The sequence below is a fragment of the Saccopteryx leptura genome, chromosome 6, assembly GCF_036850995.1.
Source record: "Saccopteryx leptura isolate mSacLep1 chromosome 6, mSacLep1_pri_phased_curated, whole genome shotgun sequence".
In the NCBI taxonomy this organism is placed as follows: domain Eukaryota; kingdom Metazoa; phylum Chordata; class Mammalia; order Chiroptera; family Emballonuridae; genus Saccopteryx; species Saccopteryx leptura.
The window spans coordinates 13,460,148-13,472,720 of NC_089508.1; the positions used below are offsets into that span (position 1 = coordinate 13,460,148).

A 12,573-nucleotide genomic window follows, 5' to 3' on the forward strand; every position below is an offset into this window, starting at 1 on the left:
ATGCAGCGGAAGGTTTCAACTTCGAGGTCCGGGATAGAGTAGAGGTACCACCCACTCCACTTTCCTCAGCTTCCCTGCTCTCAACACAGAAGAGGTATGTGCTTCCGTAATTTAAAATTCCCCATCTTATTTTTCAAGTGCATTTCTTTCCACAATTCCTAGAGATGTGGATTAACACTGAGGTTAAAGAAAAATCAGTCTTTTTGTTGTATATGTTTTCTGCATAAAGCAAGCCCAATACATTAATAGGCCAAGAGACCGTGTGCGTGTCAGTCATTAACGAACACCCAAACCACTCAAAATAAGGAGGCTGCAGCAGGATGTGTCTGTATCTCTGGCCCCTCACATACGGGCCGGAGCCTCGGTGGGGTTCCATCGGCGGGCAGGTGCAGCTTGTGTGCTGAGCAAAGGGACTGGAGGCCACGCAAGCTAAAAACCTACACAGTTCGCAGTTAGAGATGAAAGGCTGCAGAAATGTTTATTGAATACAGTGCCAGGTTTATAAATAAAACTTATTTACAATTTCCATAGAGTTGGTCCCCCATCAGAGAGGTGGTAAAATCTCCAAACAGTTTATCTCAAGATTTACAGAAACATTCAAGTACATCTCCTCTGCAAATCACCACGGTGAAGGGTAACTTCAGTTACAAAGGAACTACCACCATCTTTGCTACAGACGTGTTTAATGAACAGTATAATAGATCTGGAGAAAGAACACACGCTCGACCCACGCCACTACCTTCTTACTCCAAGGGACACAGACTGCAAAGTGGCTCCTACAGGACAACTTCAAGGGATAAAGAAAAAGAAATCATCATTGCCAGCTGGAGGGATAGATTAAGACACATTCGTGGAATCTAGTCACTGCCAAGAGGATAAATTTAGGATATACAATGAAAGGATTGTTTCAGATATACAATAATTGGTTCAAATGTTTAAAATAATTGAATGAACAAAGAGCAGATTAACCCAATTTACATTCTTTGTTTAGGAAGAAGTTCCTGGTCTGAGGAGGGGCTAATAATATGCTGCTACTCGGACGGGTCACAGCAGTGCTAGGCCTACTGGACAGCCACTTGTTACAATATGGTTACAAGTACAGTCAGACATGCATTTATAAAGAGAATATAAAAATATGTACAGTAGCTAATTTTCAATGTTTTTAAGTTGCTGAAAGACACAGATTAAAGTGTGCAAAAAATTCATTTGTCAAAAAAATCAGAAAAAGCCTTCCTTGGCAACAGTGCATTAAAAGCCCATCTGAAATATCAAGATGCATTTGCCTTGCTCAACACCTACCCCAAACAGATGGAGAACAAAACTAGGAAAGTGTGTGCCAAGTACTCAGCAGTTTTTTATGGCAAGTCTCAGGCTCAAGCGGGATGCCAGTTAAACTAGTCACTGTATATATATAAATATATATATATGTATATTTATAGAGCAGTTAGAAGTAGGGGCAGGAGTTTACAGAAAGGTGCTAACCAACTTACAAAGTACTGCCATCACATCTGGCACGCAGACGGCAAACACCTAGCCCTGGGCTGGTCATCCCCTCAAAGGCTGGAGGAAAAAGGCTACAGTGGACTCGCTGCACCTCTGCACCAGACAGGAACGCGACTTCCCTGGGGAAAGCTCTCGTCCCCATACAGGATCCTGGCCCCATCAGAACCTGGCTTCCCAGGCAGTCTTTTAGGAAAGACTGGGGGACCATTCAAATGGAGCCCACACCGCTTCTAGAAAAGGACGTGGTTGAAAGCGTTAGAAGGCAGTCTCCAACAAGTCAAGTCACCCCCAACGGTCTTTGAAACTACCAAGAAAGAGGTCATCTATAACCAGCCTGAGCCTGGGTCAACAGCCAGGCTAGTGACCTCCCTGCAAGAAACATCCAGGTAATTTATTCGAAGTAGAACCCCTGATGTATTTCTAGGAGTTCCTTTCAGACTCAGGAAATGATGAAGGCCAAACCTCCCTTCACGCCATCAACCTACCAACCACCGAGTCTTAAGGAACAGCCGCAGAGGCAGCCGGGCAGGGTCCTCTCCACTGCTCTGACCCACCCCTCTGGCAAGAAATCTAACAAGCTGCAAAATGCCAGAAAGACAGGGAGTAGGAGAGGGAGAAGCCCAGGGTCTCTATAAATCAGCCCTGAATGCACCCATTTGGCTGCCAAGAGCTTCTCACTGCCTCGTGAGCAGCCTGCCACTGTCCCCGGGAAATGAAAACCTCCCACACACACACTCAGAACCCACATCTCCTTGCTAATAAGATACATCCAGTTAACAGACACCCTGAAAAAATGCACATCCAGCCTTCATTTCAAAAAGGGTTCCGCACTAAATGCAACATGCCTTTAAGGGGGCTTTTTAAGCAGACTGACCCCACTGCAAAGACCCAAACCAGCAACTTAGTTTTGGTTACAGGTTTATAATTAGACACAAAATTCCCTCTGGGGTGGTGTTTTGCTTTCAAGCTGAGGGCTACCATTAGTTCTACTTGGGGGAAAAAAGCAAAGTCAAGTCAACTTTAAAAAGAAAAAATAAAAGGAGGCTAAGGTAGGTATAATCATAACTTAAAAATCGTGAATCAGAAGGTGACTGGTAGTGTCTTTTAGGCATGAAGAGACTGGCTTAGAAAGGTGACTACTGCTCCTACCACACACAGCGAGGATCGAATTACAGACACACTAAATCATGTCTCTTGCACAGATGGTCTCAAGTAGTTACATAAAACAGGTAATCAGCAGCACAATTGAAAAGAACCCCTAAGTACATGCTTGAGAGAAAGTGGTTTTTCTCCTTCATTAAGAAGAGCTCTACTGCCTGAATAATCATTAAGTTACCATGATTCACGCCCCCCCCCCCCCCCCCCCCCCCCGGTGAAAATACAGTATAGACCTACATGTCCATAAAAAGGATGAAGCAATCGGCAGTTGCTTGGTTTTCGGCAAGGTCTCAGGCTCAGAGGCTGGTGCGGGGTGTTGGGAAGGAGGGAAACGCAATACTGGGCTGGGGGCAGTTACAGGTGCACTGGCCTCCCCTCCACCTGCCTCGTCCCCGTTTAGATCTCAGCTTTACAAAGCATTTAACACCACTTTAAGTTAATGGTCTTTTTATTGGAAAAAAAAAATAAAAAGACTAGCATTTACAACTTGGAATGGACGTAAATTGTAATTTCTTGAACAGCAATGTTGATGGTTGTGCTGAAGTCCACAGCCACAGCCTACCTCTGCTGGCTCCAAGTCATGGTTCGGAAGGTTTTAAAAAGAGTCCAAAGATGCTCCCTTGGTAAAAGTTGCTTTTAAAAATTTGTGTGAGTGGTGACGGCCCGACACCCATTTCGCTCTAGTACTATGCAGACAGTGCTAAACCAACGCCCGTGGGCATGCCACCGGGGTGCACTGCCGTCACCACGGGTCGGGCACGTGGAAGTGGAAGAGGACCATCCTGCTAGTGGGGCTACGTCTATACAGTTTATCTTTCACCCATTTTTCTTTTCTACACACGTCCTGAGGTAAACCAATTTTAAATGTGTCTGCTTTCAGTTAACCAGCTATGACAATTTAGACTAACAAACTGAACTAGAACCCATCTGAATAGGTTTTGAATTTGTTTTTCATCTTTAATACAAACGCCTGACTGAGCTCAATTGTCAAGCTGCATGCATGAAAAACTGGCCAGCCCAAACAGTGTATTAATCATTAGCAGATGGAACTGCAAGGAGTCCACTAAGTGCTTCCTTATCATTAAGGTAGTACAAGGATTTATATCGTAAAACTGATGTGTAGCTTGATCTTTAGGGGACAGGACCACCAACCAATACATGCAGATTGTGTGTGGACAGAAGGTACTTCTGACATTCAGTTTTGCTATATAGAAACAGAATGAGTAAATGATTTTTTTTTTTTTTTTTTGCAAGAGGTAAGTAAAAGATTCAATTTGATTCTTCTAGAGGGGGGAAAAAGTTGAAAGTAGGTCTTCATTTTGCAGTCATCATCTGTACGAATTCTGAAAAGACAAACAATCGTAACTTTCAATTATCTTCAAAAGCAGCTTTATGAACACATCTACTCTGCATAAAAAATGTCAGTGAACGTCTAGTGAAGCAGGTAACTTGTTTATAGTCTGAACGGAAAACTATAAAAAACGAAGCTAAAGAAACTGCTTTACCTTCATAGTTGACTTGTCCATCTCCATCAATATCTGCTTCTCTGATCATTTCATCTACTTCTTCATCTGTTAGTTTTTCTCCTAAGTTTGTCATGACGTGACGTAGTTCTGCAGCACTGATGTAACCATTGCCATCCTGTAAACATTCAGCAATTGTCAGTAACTGATGACGGTTCAGTGAGGACAGGTAGGTCTTTGACTTAATTAGGCCCTTAGGCCCTCTCAAGTTCCGGCCAGCCCTGTCTCCTCCACAGCTCTCCGATCTCCGGTTCCCACTCTACCTAACACACACATGCAGTCAGCAAAGGCAGAATGCACGGCTTTTCAAAGGCTAGGAAAAACTGAAAGCATCAATCAAGAAACTTGGTTCAATTTTCTCAGCTATTTATTACGCTTACACCCTTACTCAATAAGGTTATTGCGATAGGTCCAGATATCTGACAATGAGATTTCAGAGGCTCGGGCAGTTAGTGAAGTATTCTAACTAGAGCAAACTGTTCAAGCTTTTAGCTAGGATAGCAAAAAGGCAGGACTTAAGTACTGTCTGCAACGTAGGCGCAGGATTACCTTGTCAAAGACTCGGAATGCCTCGCGGATTTCTTCTTCACTGTCTGTATCTTTCATTTTTCTAGCCATCATAGTCAAAAATTCTGGGAAGTCAATGGTGCCATTACCTCAAATTAAAAAACAAAAAGCTCACGTAAAATAAGTGCTCCAGCTCTCTCTGCCTCCCCACTTCTCACTTCAGAAAAATATAAAAAATTAAAAAATAAGTGTTCCCATAATGCTCCTCTTCGGTAATAATTTTAGAACCACTTTATAGAATGGTAAGCACTTGCTGGGACAAGCTGGTCAATTATTTTATTAGGTGGAACCATTTGTAGGTCTACCTGTTGAAATACTTCATAGGACAGTTTCACATGGTTTGCATAATTCAAATTAATAATCAGTGCCCTGGACAGCATTTAATGACGCCAAGGAAGCCGACGGGTACTTGACCACTGAAGGGGGTCACACAGTTCAGAAGAGAAAGAGCACGCAGGACTGCAGCCCGACTCTCCACTCTCGAGGGAAGCATGCCAGACCGTCGCCCCACCTGCTCCGAGTTCCGGGATCGATGGGATCTCACTGTGCCTCGGCTAGGGATGCCGGGCAAGGCCTGGACTTGGGCCCCCAGGGACGAGAAGGATCATGAGGGGAAAAGCGCCTTTCTTATGTCCTGGACCATAAAGTGTTAGCAAGTCTTCTCCAGGGGACATTTCTCAGCCACATTATGATAAGTCACCTAATCGTTTTCTCCCCCCTCAGTATCTTTTTCCCATTAAGGGCAAAACTCAGAAGTGTTTTCACAGCTCAGACCATTAACATTAGGAAACTGTCAGAAGAATCTATTCTGCGGCCAGTATTCCAAACAACTCCTCCTCTGACACTAAGAGGGAGACGAACAGGCCCAAGACAAACCGCCCAATGAACACTGTAACTTGAATTAAATGGAAATAAAGTTAAACGAGAAGAAAGAAGCCTTAGGTCAAGTTACTCATTTTCACCAGTCCCTTTAATCAAAACAGTAATTCAGAGATCCCCCCTCAAGTTCTTTTGGCTTCCAAAGTTTTAAAGCTTTATTGATATTCATGCAAGTCTGCTCACAGCCAAGCAGAGATGTCCGTCCGTAGGCATCGTATTTATTCACTGCAGATACTAGGGTCTGTCTCCCAGAACCTCATTGCCCCCTTACTCCATACAATCTCAGGGAGCCTCGTACGCTTCGCCAGTCCCCGAGCCCAGCTTCCCAGTTTACACGGAACAGGAGGGAGATGCCCATGTTCCCAGATAGCTGATCACCTCAGCAAACTAGAGAGAACAACCTCTTTTTCCCAAACAATATTCAGGATAAAAGGGCTTTAGAATTTGAATGGGCTGAAACTATTGTTAAGAGTTTAACCAAAACCCCTGCTTCTAAATGTATGTGACCAGACAAGTGTAACACAACTTGATCACCTTTTGAAACCCTATTTAATGAGTACTGTCAAGTCAATCATCAAAATAGTAGTCTAGATCCAAACTGTTCATTCTTAGCTCACCTTTTAAAAATATACTACGTTCTACAATGTTATGTAGTACATTTACTACTACATATATATGGTTTCCAAAAAAACATTTGGGGTGGGGGACAGGCAGAGAGTTCTCAAAAACTGTTTACCAATGGAAATGATCAATTAAAGGTCTACTGTCCACTGTTCTAGAGTCCAGAACAGGTGAGCGACTGGTGACCCACTGCCACGGGGTAAGTGCTTGCCTTCCTGCACCAAGCCTCACACACTCCTCCGCTGGGTTCTGCAGCCATCCCTCCCGTCATCCTGCGCGCCCTCCAAACCTCACGTGATCTTCATAATTCTCTCCGAAAAACATCTACAGCTCACAAGGTATCCTACTCAATGTCTAAGAATGCTCTTCACGCACTTCACTTGGGGATTCTTCTCTTCCTCTTAGAAGCTATAAGCTTTTTAAAAAGATTTATGGCTGCTTAGTTTTTACTTTCCCACATAACTCAATGCAGACTCATGGGACAGTTGATAAAAGACTGAACTATAGGTCACGGCAGGTAGAAAAGAACAAAACAAGTGATCCGATCCAGGAAATGTTCTAAACGGTGAAAGGTCAAAAGGCAGGCCCATAATCTTCTATTTTAATTGTCGATGGCCGTAAGGCAAGCACAGAAAGGATCTTTGCACATTTGTTTTGCTCTGGGGACCTGAAAGACAATCTCCTAACATGTCTGAACCTGAAGTACACATACACTGGCGCTCATTCACAGAGCTAAAGCCCTTACCATCAGCATCCACTTCATTGATCATATCCTGCAATTCGGCTTCTGTTGGGTTCTGACCCAGTGACCTCATGACAGTGCCAAGTTCCTTTGTTGTGATGGTGCCATCGCCATCTTTGTCAAATAGGGAGAAAGCTTCCTTGAATTCTGAAAACAAAAGTTTACCTTTTAGAATGAATGTCTTTACCCAACCCAGCCACAATACACACTTCCCTAGGGCTTGCCAAAACAAGCTGTCCAAGGTGTGCAAGTTATCAGAAACTGCCTGGTCTTTATCTACTGAAATAAAGACCACAAAGCCCTACTGGGCTGGCCTTTACACCGCAGTCCAGAAAGCAAACATTGGCTCCTGTTACCCAGCTTCATAAAACCACAATATTCTCACATTTTTAAAGAAGGCTAAGTAAGCTTCAACACATCTAAATTAGTCTTAAGTCCAATATGACAGTGTTCCCTTAAGGTCCCCCTTCCAGTTAAATTTCTCCAGCCATAAAACGCTTTGTTTCATAGCAACATGACGGTTACTAAAATGTACTGGTATATTCCCAGGTAACCAGTGTGTTCTCGCTACATGGCATTCAGAATATACCAAAGGCATTCCTGGTTTCCTAAGGAGAAACTATCTCAAAAAAACCCTTCAGGGATTAAAATCTTAACACAACTCCCTTCCCAATTATAATGGTCCTAATGCTCATTTTACCCATTCCCATTGATTTTATTGGGAACTAGCCAGCACAAGATTTCATGGTGAGTTACTAAAAACCTGCAGCATAAAAATTCTAAACTATGTTATCTCTCTCTCTCTTTTTTTTTTACAGAGACAGAGTCAGAGAGAGGGACAGATAGGGACAGACAGGAACGGAGAGAGATGAGAAGCATCAGTCATCAGTTTTTCGTTGCAACACCTTAGTTGTTCATTGATTGCTTTCTCATATGTGCCTTGACCGCGGGCCTTCAGCAGACCGAGTAACCCCTTGCTCGAGCCAGCAACCTTAGGTCCAAGCTGGTGAGCTTTTTTGCTCAAACCAGATGAGCCTGTGCTCAAGCTAGCGACCTCGGGGTCTCGAACCTGGGTCCTCCACGTCTCAGTCTGACGCTCTATCCACTGCACCACAGCCTGGTCAGGCTAAACTATGTTTTCGAGTAGCAAACTCACAGCAATCTTATTGTATGCAAACCTTGAACACTGTCAACAAAGTCGGCTACTCCCCAGTGTTAACAAATCGATATTCTTAGTTCCACTTCCTTTCACGTTATCTCCAAAACACTGGCAAGGAGTAACATCTGACCTAAATATTTATTTCTTGCATCTGACCTAAATAGTTTTCATTTACAAAGATTCTCAGAAAACTGTTCAGATTATAAAAGAAAGGGCACAGAGGAGTCACCAAAACTAGTGCCTAGTTCTGGCCTATTGGGGTCTTCCTGACGTCATCAACTTACCAGCAATCTGTTCTTCGGTCAGCTGATCAGCCTATATGGAGAAAGAAAAGGTTATAATTCAAACTACAACACTCTGAAATCAATACTGTTGCTCCAGTTACACTTTTAATAATGACCTTTTGTCAATATTTAAAATATATTGACCCTGGCTGATTAGCTCAGTTGGTTAGAGCACTGTCCTAAAACACCAAGGTTGTGGATTTAATTCCTGGTAAGAGCCCATTCGAGAAGTGACCAATAAATGCACAATTAAGTGGAACAAATGAAATGCTCTTCTCTTTCTCTAAAAGCAATTAATAAAAAATAAAATATATCAACTGTTTGAAAACTTTAGCACTGACATTTAATGAAAACAAACGAAACTCTTCATGCTATTTTAAAAACAAAGGATGACAAGGAAGTGACAAAAATTCCTTTCAGGTTTTCTTTTCTCGGCCTATGGTTGGGTGCAGTAAGGTCTACCTAGGAAGGGTCAGTTCATAATTTGAAAAACGGCACCTCTAGTGGCAAAGGGTCCCACAGCATAGGCTGCAGCAGCAGGCTCTGAGACGGAAGAGCGCCACCTACTGTACCTGGGACGCCGCAGTCCCCACTTCCATCCAAGAAGAGACCCAGCCTGACGCTGCTGCTGTCACCGCAGCCAGGATCTCGTCCAGGGGCAGGACTTTAGCGCACCTTGCGCATTGCTGAGGGCGCTCCAAATCTCCAAACTGACATTACATAATGGCATTGGGTTGGATTAACAAGCTTTTATATCCATTTTATGAGATACAATTAAGTGGAAAAGATAAATATACTGCAATGGCTTGCCCCACTAACTTTATTTCCAAGTAATAAATGCTTTCAATCATTTAAATTAGGCAGTTATTTGTTAAAAGTCTACCATTTACAATGGCCAATGCCCTCTGTCAAATTATCCTTATTCAGAAGCCAGGGGAAAAAATGGAACCTTCTATAACTGAGCTGTTACAAAACTACAAATATTAAGTACACCAAAAACTACACAATTATGAGACTATATCCTCTCTTTTCTGGAGAGGAGGGATTTTGCTGGAAGATATCTAACCACCTTAAAGATGACATAAGAGCTGCTCATAATAAACACTTTACTAGAGATGGTAATGGCCACCAAGCCATTCTCACTGCAACACTGAACTTATGCCTCCAGCCACGGGAACTCGAGATCTCAAGGAGAGCTAATATATATCTTTATTTTAATGAAGGGCACCTCATGAAACCAGTTACAAAATAAGTCGTAATAGAAAGCTGACAGTGTTAAGTTTATTCTAACTCTTTCACAAATACGAATGGCCTTCCCATATATTGAAAAACTTTTTTCATATTAGAACTGGGTCTTCCTTTCTATCTCAATAATTATCAAGTTGGTTTTCTTCTTATTAAATTAGGGACACACGATGATTTATGTAACACCAGAGCACCGTCTATCTTGTACAACAGGAAGCGCTGCCACACCTCGAAAGAGAAGCTGTCGCCTTTACCGGGGAGAACAGTCCCACCACGCGGCAAAACTATCGTGTTAGAGGGGTTATTGAAAGCCTCAGCTCTCCTCGACAAACAAATATCGCCCAATAGCGCTGGCCTCAGGGACAAGGGAGCTCTGAACATGCGAGGGGGCCATCTCCCCACCCAGCCGCGCCAGAAAACGCTATGGGTGATGTCAGCCCTGCCGAGGAAGGAGGGGGGCTGTGGCGAACACACCCAGCAAGGCGCACAAGCGCATCCGGCAACCGAGAAGCGGCAGAGAAAGCGGAAACGTGGAGGGCATCTCCCGGCGGACCGTGAAGTGGGGAGGAGTGGGGAAACGCCGAGCGAGACGTCGGCCAAGGGTGCGAGCCCCAAGAGCAGACGAGGCGCAAGGGGACCGCCCCTCCCCAGCCAGGGCGACCTCCCACCCTCGCTCCGGGACCGCGCGGCAGGCGAGGGCAAAGACCGCCCCGCGCCTCCCACCGGCTTCAGCTCCCCCAGGCGGCGAGCTCGCCGCGCCGCCGCCTTCTCCCGAAGCAGAAACTTTGCGTCTCTAATGGAAACCAAGCCGCGCGCCAGCTGCCTCCTCCCCCGCCCCCCCCCCCGCCCCAATTAGCGCCAACCCAGCGCCTCCCGCGGGAAGGGGCCTCCGGGTGTACGGAGGCTCCCGCACGCCTTTACTGCCGCCCTGGGTGGGGGTGGGGGCTACAGGGGTGCGAAACAGGGAGACAGGAGTCCCAGCCACTCCGCAGGGCCCCGCCCGGGCGCAGGGCGGCCTGCCGCCGCTTCCGCCCTCCGCCCCCCACCGCTCGCCTTCCTGCCCCCACCCCACCCTTCCCCGGCTCCTTCCTTCCCAGCCCACGCCCGCGCCGCGCCCCCCGGGAGGGAGGAGGCGAGAGCGGTTAGAGACAGTACCCAGTGGGGTTGGCACTAACGGCGCCCCCCACGCCCCCGCCGGAGCAATGTGCGCCACCCGCTCGCTCCGGCCCATTCATTCTCCCCGGCCTACTGGACCCGCCGCCTTCCAGCCTGGGGAGAGGCACCGGGGTGGAGGGAGCCAGAGCCCGGCACCGCCCGGCTCCTCCCGCCCCCCAGGGCCCGGCCGAGGAGCGGCGCTGCGGGCAGCCCGGTGCGGCGCGCTGGATGCAGTGGTGCGGGGCTGGGGGAGGGGGTGGATGCGGAAGCCCCGGTGCAGCTGCAGACAGAGCCCCTGGAGAACCAAAATGTAAACCAGGATCCCTGGCCGATAAAACTGAGATGCAAATCCAAAATGCATCATTTTAAACCGCAACTGCTGCGTAATACCCGGAAAAGAAGGGGGGATCCCATCCCACCCCCAAAAAAAGAAGGAAAAAAAAGGAAAATCCAAGAACTAAAAATGTATGAAAAGATCACGGGCAGACAGCTCAAACACCGGCATTTGCGATTCCCGACCTACCATGGTGCCAACGAAGGGAGGGAAAGCAGAGGGATCGAGGGTGGCTGCACCAGCGCTGGGGCTGTGACGGCGGGGGTGACTCCGCGGCTGCTGCTGCTGCTGCTACTGCTGCTGCCAAGGCGCGGTGTGCGCTGAGCGCTATGCCGCCGCCGCTGCCACCGCCGCCTGCGCCGCCTCCCGACTGCGAGTAACGGCACTGTACCCGCGAGACTCCCAGCACAAATGCCGAAGTGCGACCCTGCGCTCTGTGAAATATATACGGTGCTCCGTATCCCTCCGCCGCGGCCGCGGCCGCTTCGCTCAGAGCCGTCTTCGCGCTCAGAGTGGCGCTGCGAAGGCCGGGCCTCGCCCGTTTGGCCCCGCCCCCCGGCGCTCTCGGCCTCCCGCCGCCCTCTGCGCACGCGCCTTCTCCGGCCCGGGTCCGGGACCCCGACGCGGAGCGCTCGGTTAGAGTTGCGGTGTCGCCGGGCAGGCTCGATTCGCGGCCGGGGCGAGGACAACACGCATGCATAGTCAGTCCCACCTGAGGTAGCCCCGGGCTTCAGAAGCCGTCCGCCCCTCCCTCCAGGCCTACCTACCCCACGTGTGAGACTCCCCCCGCCCTGCGCCGGGCTCACATCTCCCACCGCCCTGGGGGCACCCGGTCCTGGGCAGGGGCGGCCGCGGAGAGGAACTGACCACACACCTTCGGCTGCCGGGGAGGGGGCTCTGGAAGGGGCAAGCAGTTCTCCTACTGCAAGAAATAGGTTGGACGTTTTTCTAATCAAAATTCTGAAGCAATATTTGAGACATATATGCTCAGTTGCTAAATCTGTCATGTTCATATGCTTAGCCACTCTTATTATAATGTTTTTACGTTTCCACCGATTTTTTGTATGCCTGAAGAATATCTCTCCCCTACTGTTTTCTTTTTCCAATCGAAAATGCTGTTCATCCCGACTGCAGTCTTACTAAAATTAATGTACCTGTACATCTTCCATAGACCTTATAACCCATGCTTTATTTTTCTTAATTTTCCTGATCCTCAGAGGGATCAGATCTTTATTCATAAATCTAGAGAAACAAAAATATACTTAGAATTCCTTAGATAACAATTGGAACATACAGCTAATTGACTGTCCTTTGGAGCTGGACCATATTTTAACCTACAATCTTGATTATATTCATTTTTAATCTTTAAATTTACTGTTTTCAGTTTTTCTGTAAACTAGAAA

The 12,573-nt window shown here is 46.8% G+C and overlaps 1 protein-coding gene across 1 annotated transcript; it reads right to left on the reverse strand.

Annotated features, from left to right (window-relative positions):
- Positions 1-452: 452 nt before the first annotated feature.
- Positions 453-11,602, reverse strand: CALM1 (calmodulin 1). Its single transcript, XM_066344379.1, has 6 exons — positions 11,360-11,602; positions 8,437-8,467; positions 6,997-7,140; positions 4,734-4,840; positions 4,167-4,302; positions 453-4,004 (listed from the first exon to the last, which is right to left on the reverse strand). The coding sequence occupies exons 1-6, from the start codon at positions 11,360-11,362 to the stop codon at positions 3,976-3,978; spliced, it is 450 nt and encodes a 149-aa protein (XP_066200476.1). The 5' UTR covers positions 11,363-11,602; the 3' UTR covers positions 453-3,975.
- Positions 11,603-12,573: the final 971 nt, after the last annotated feature.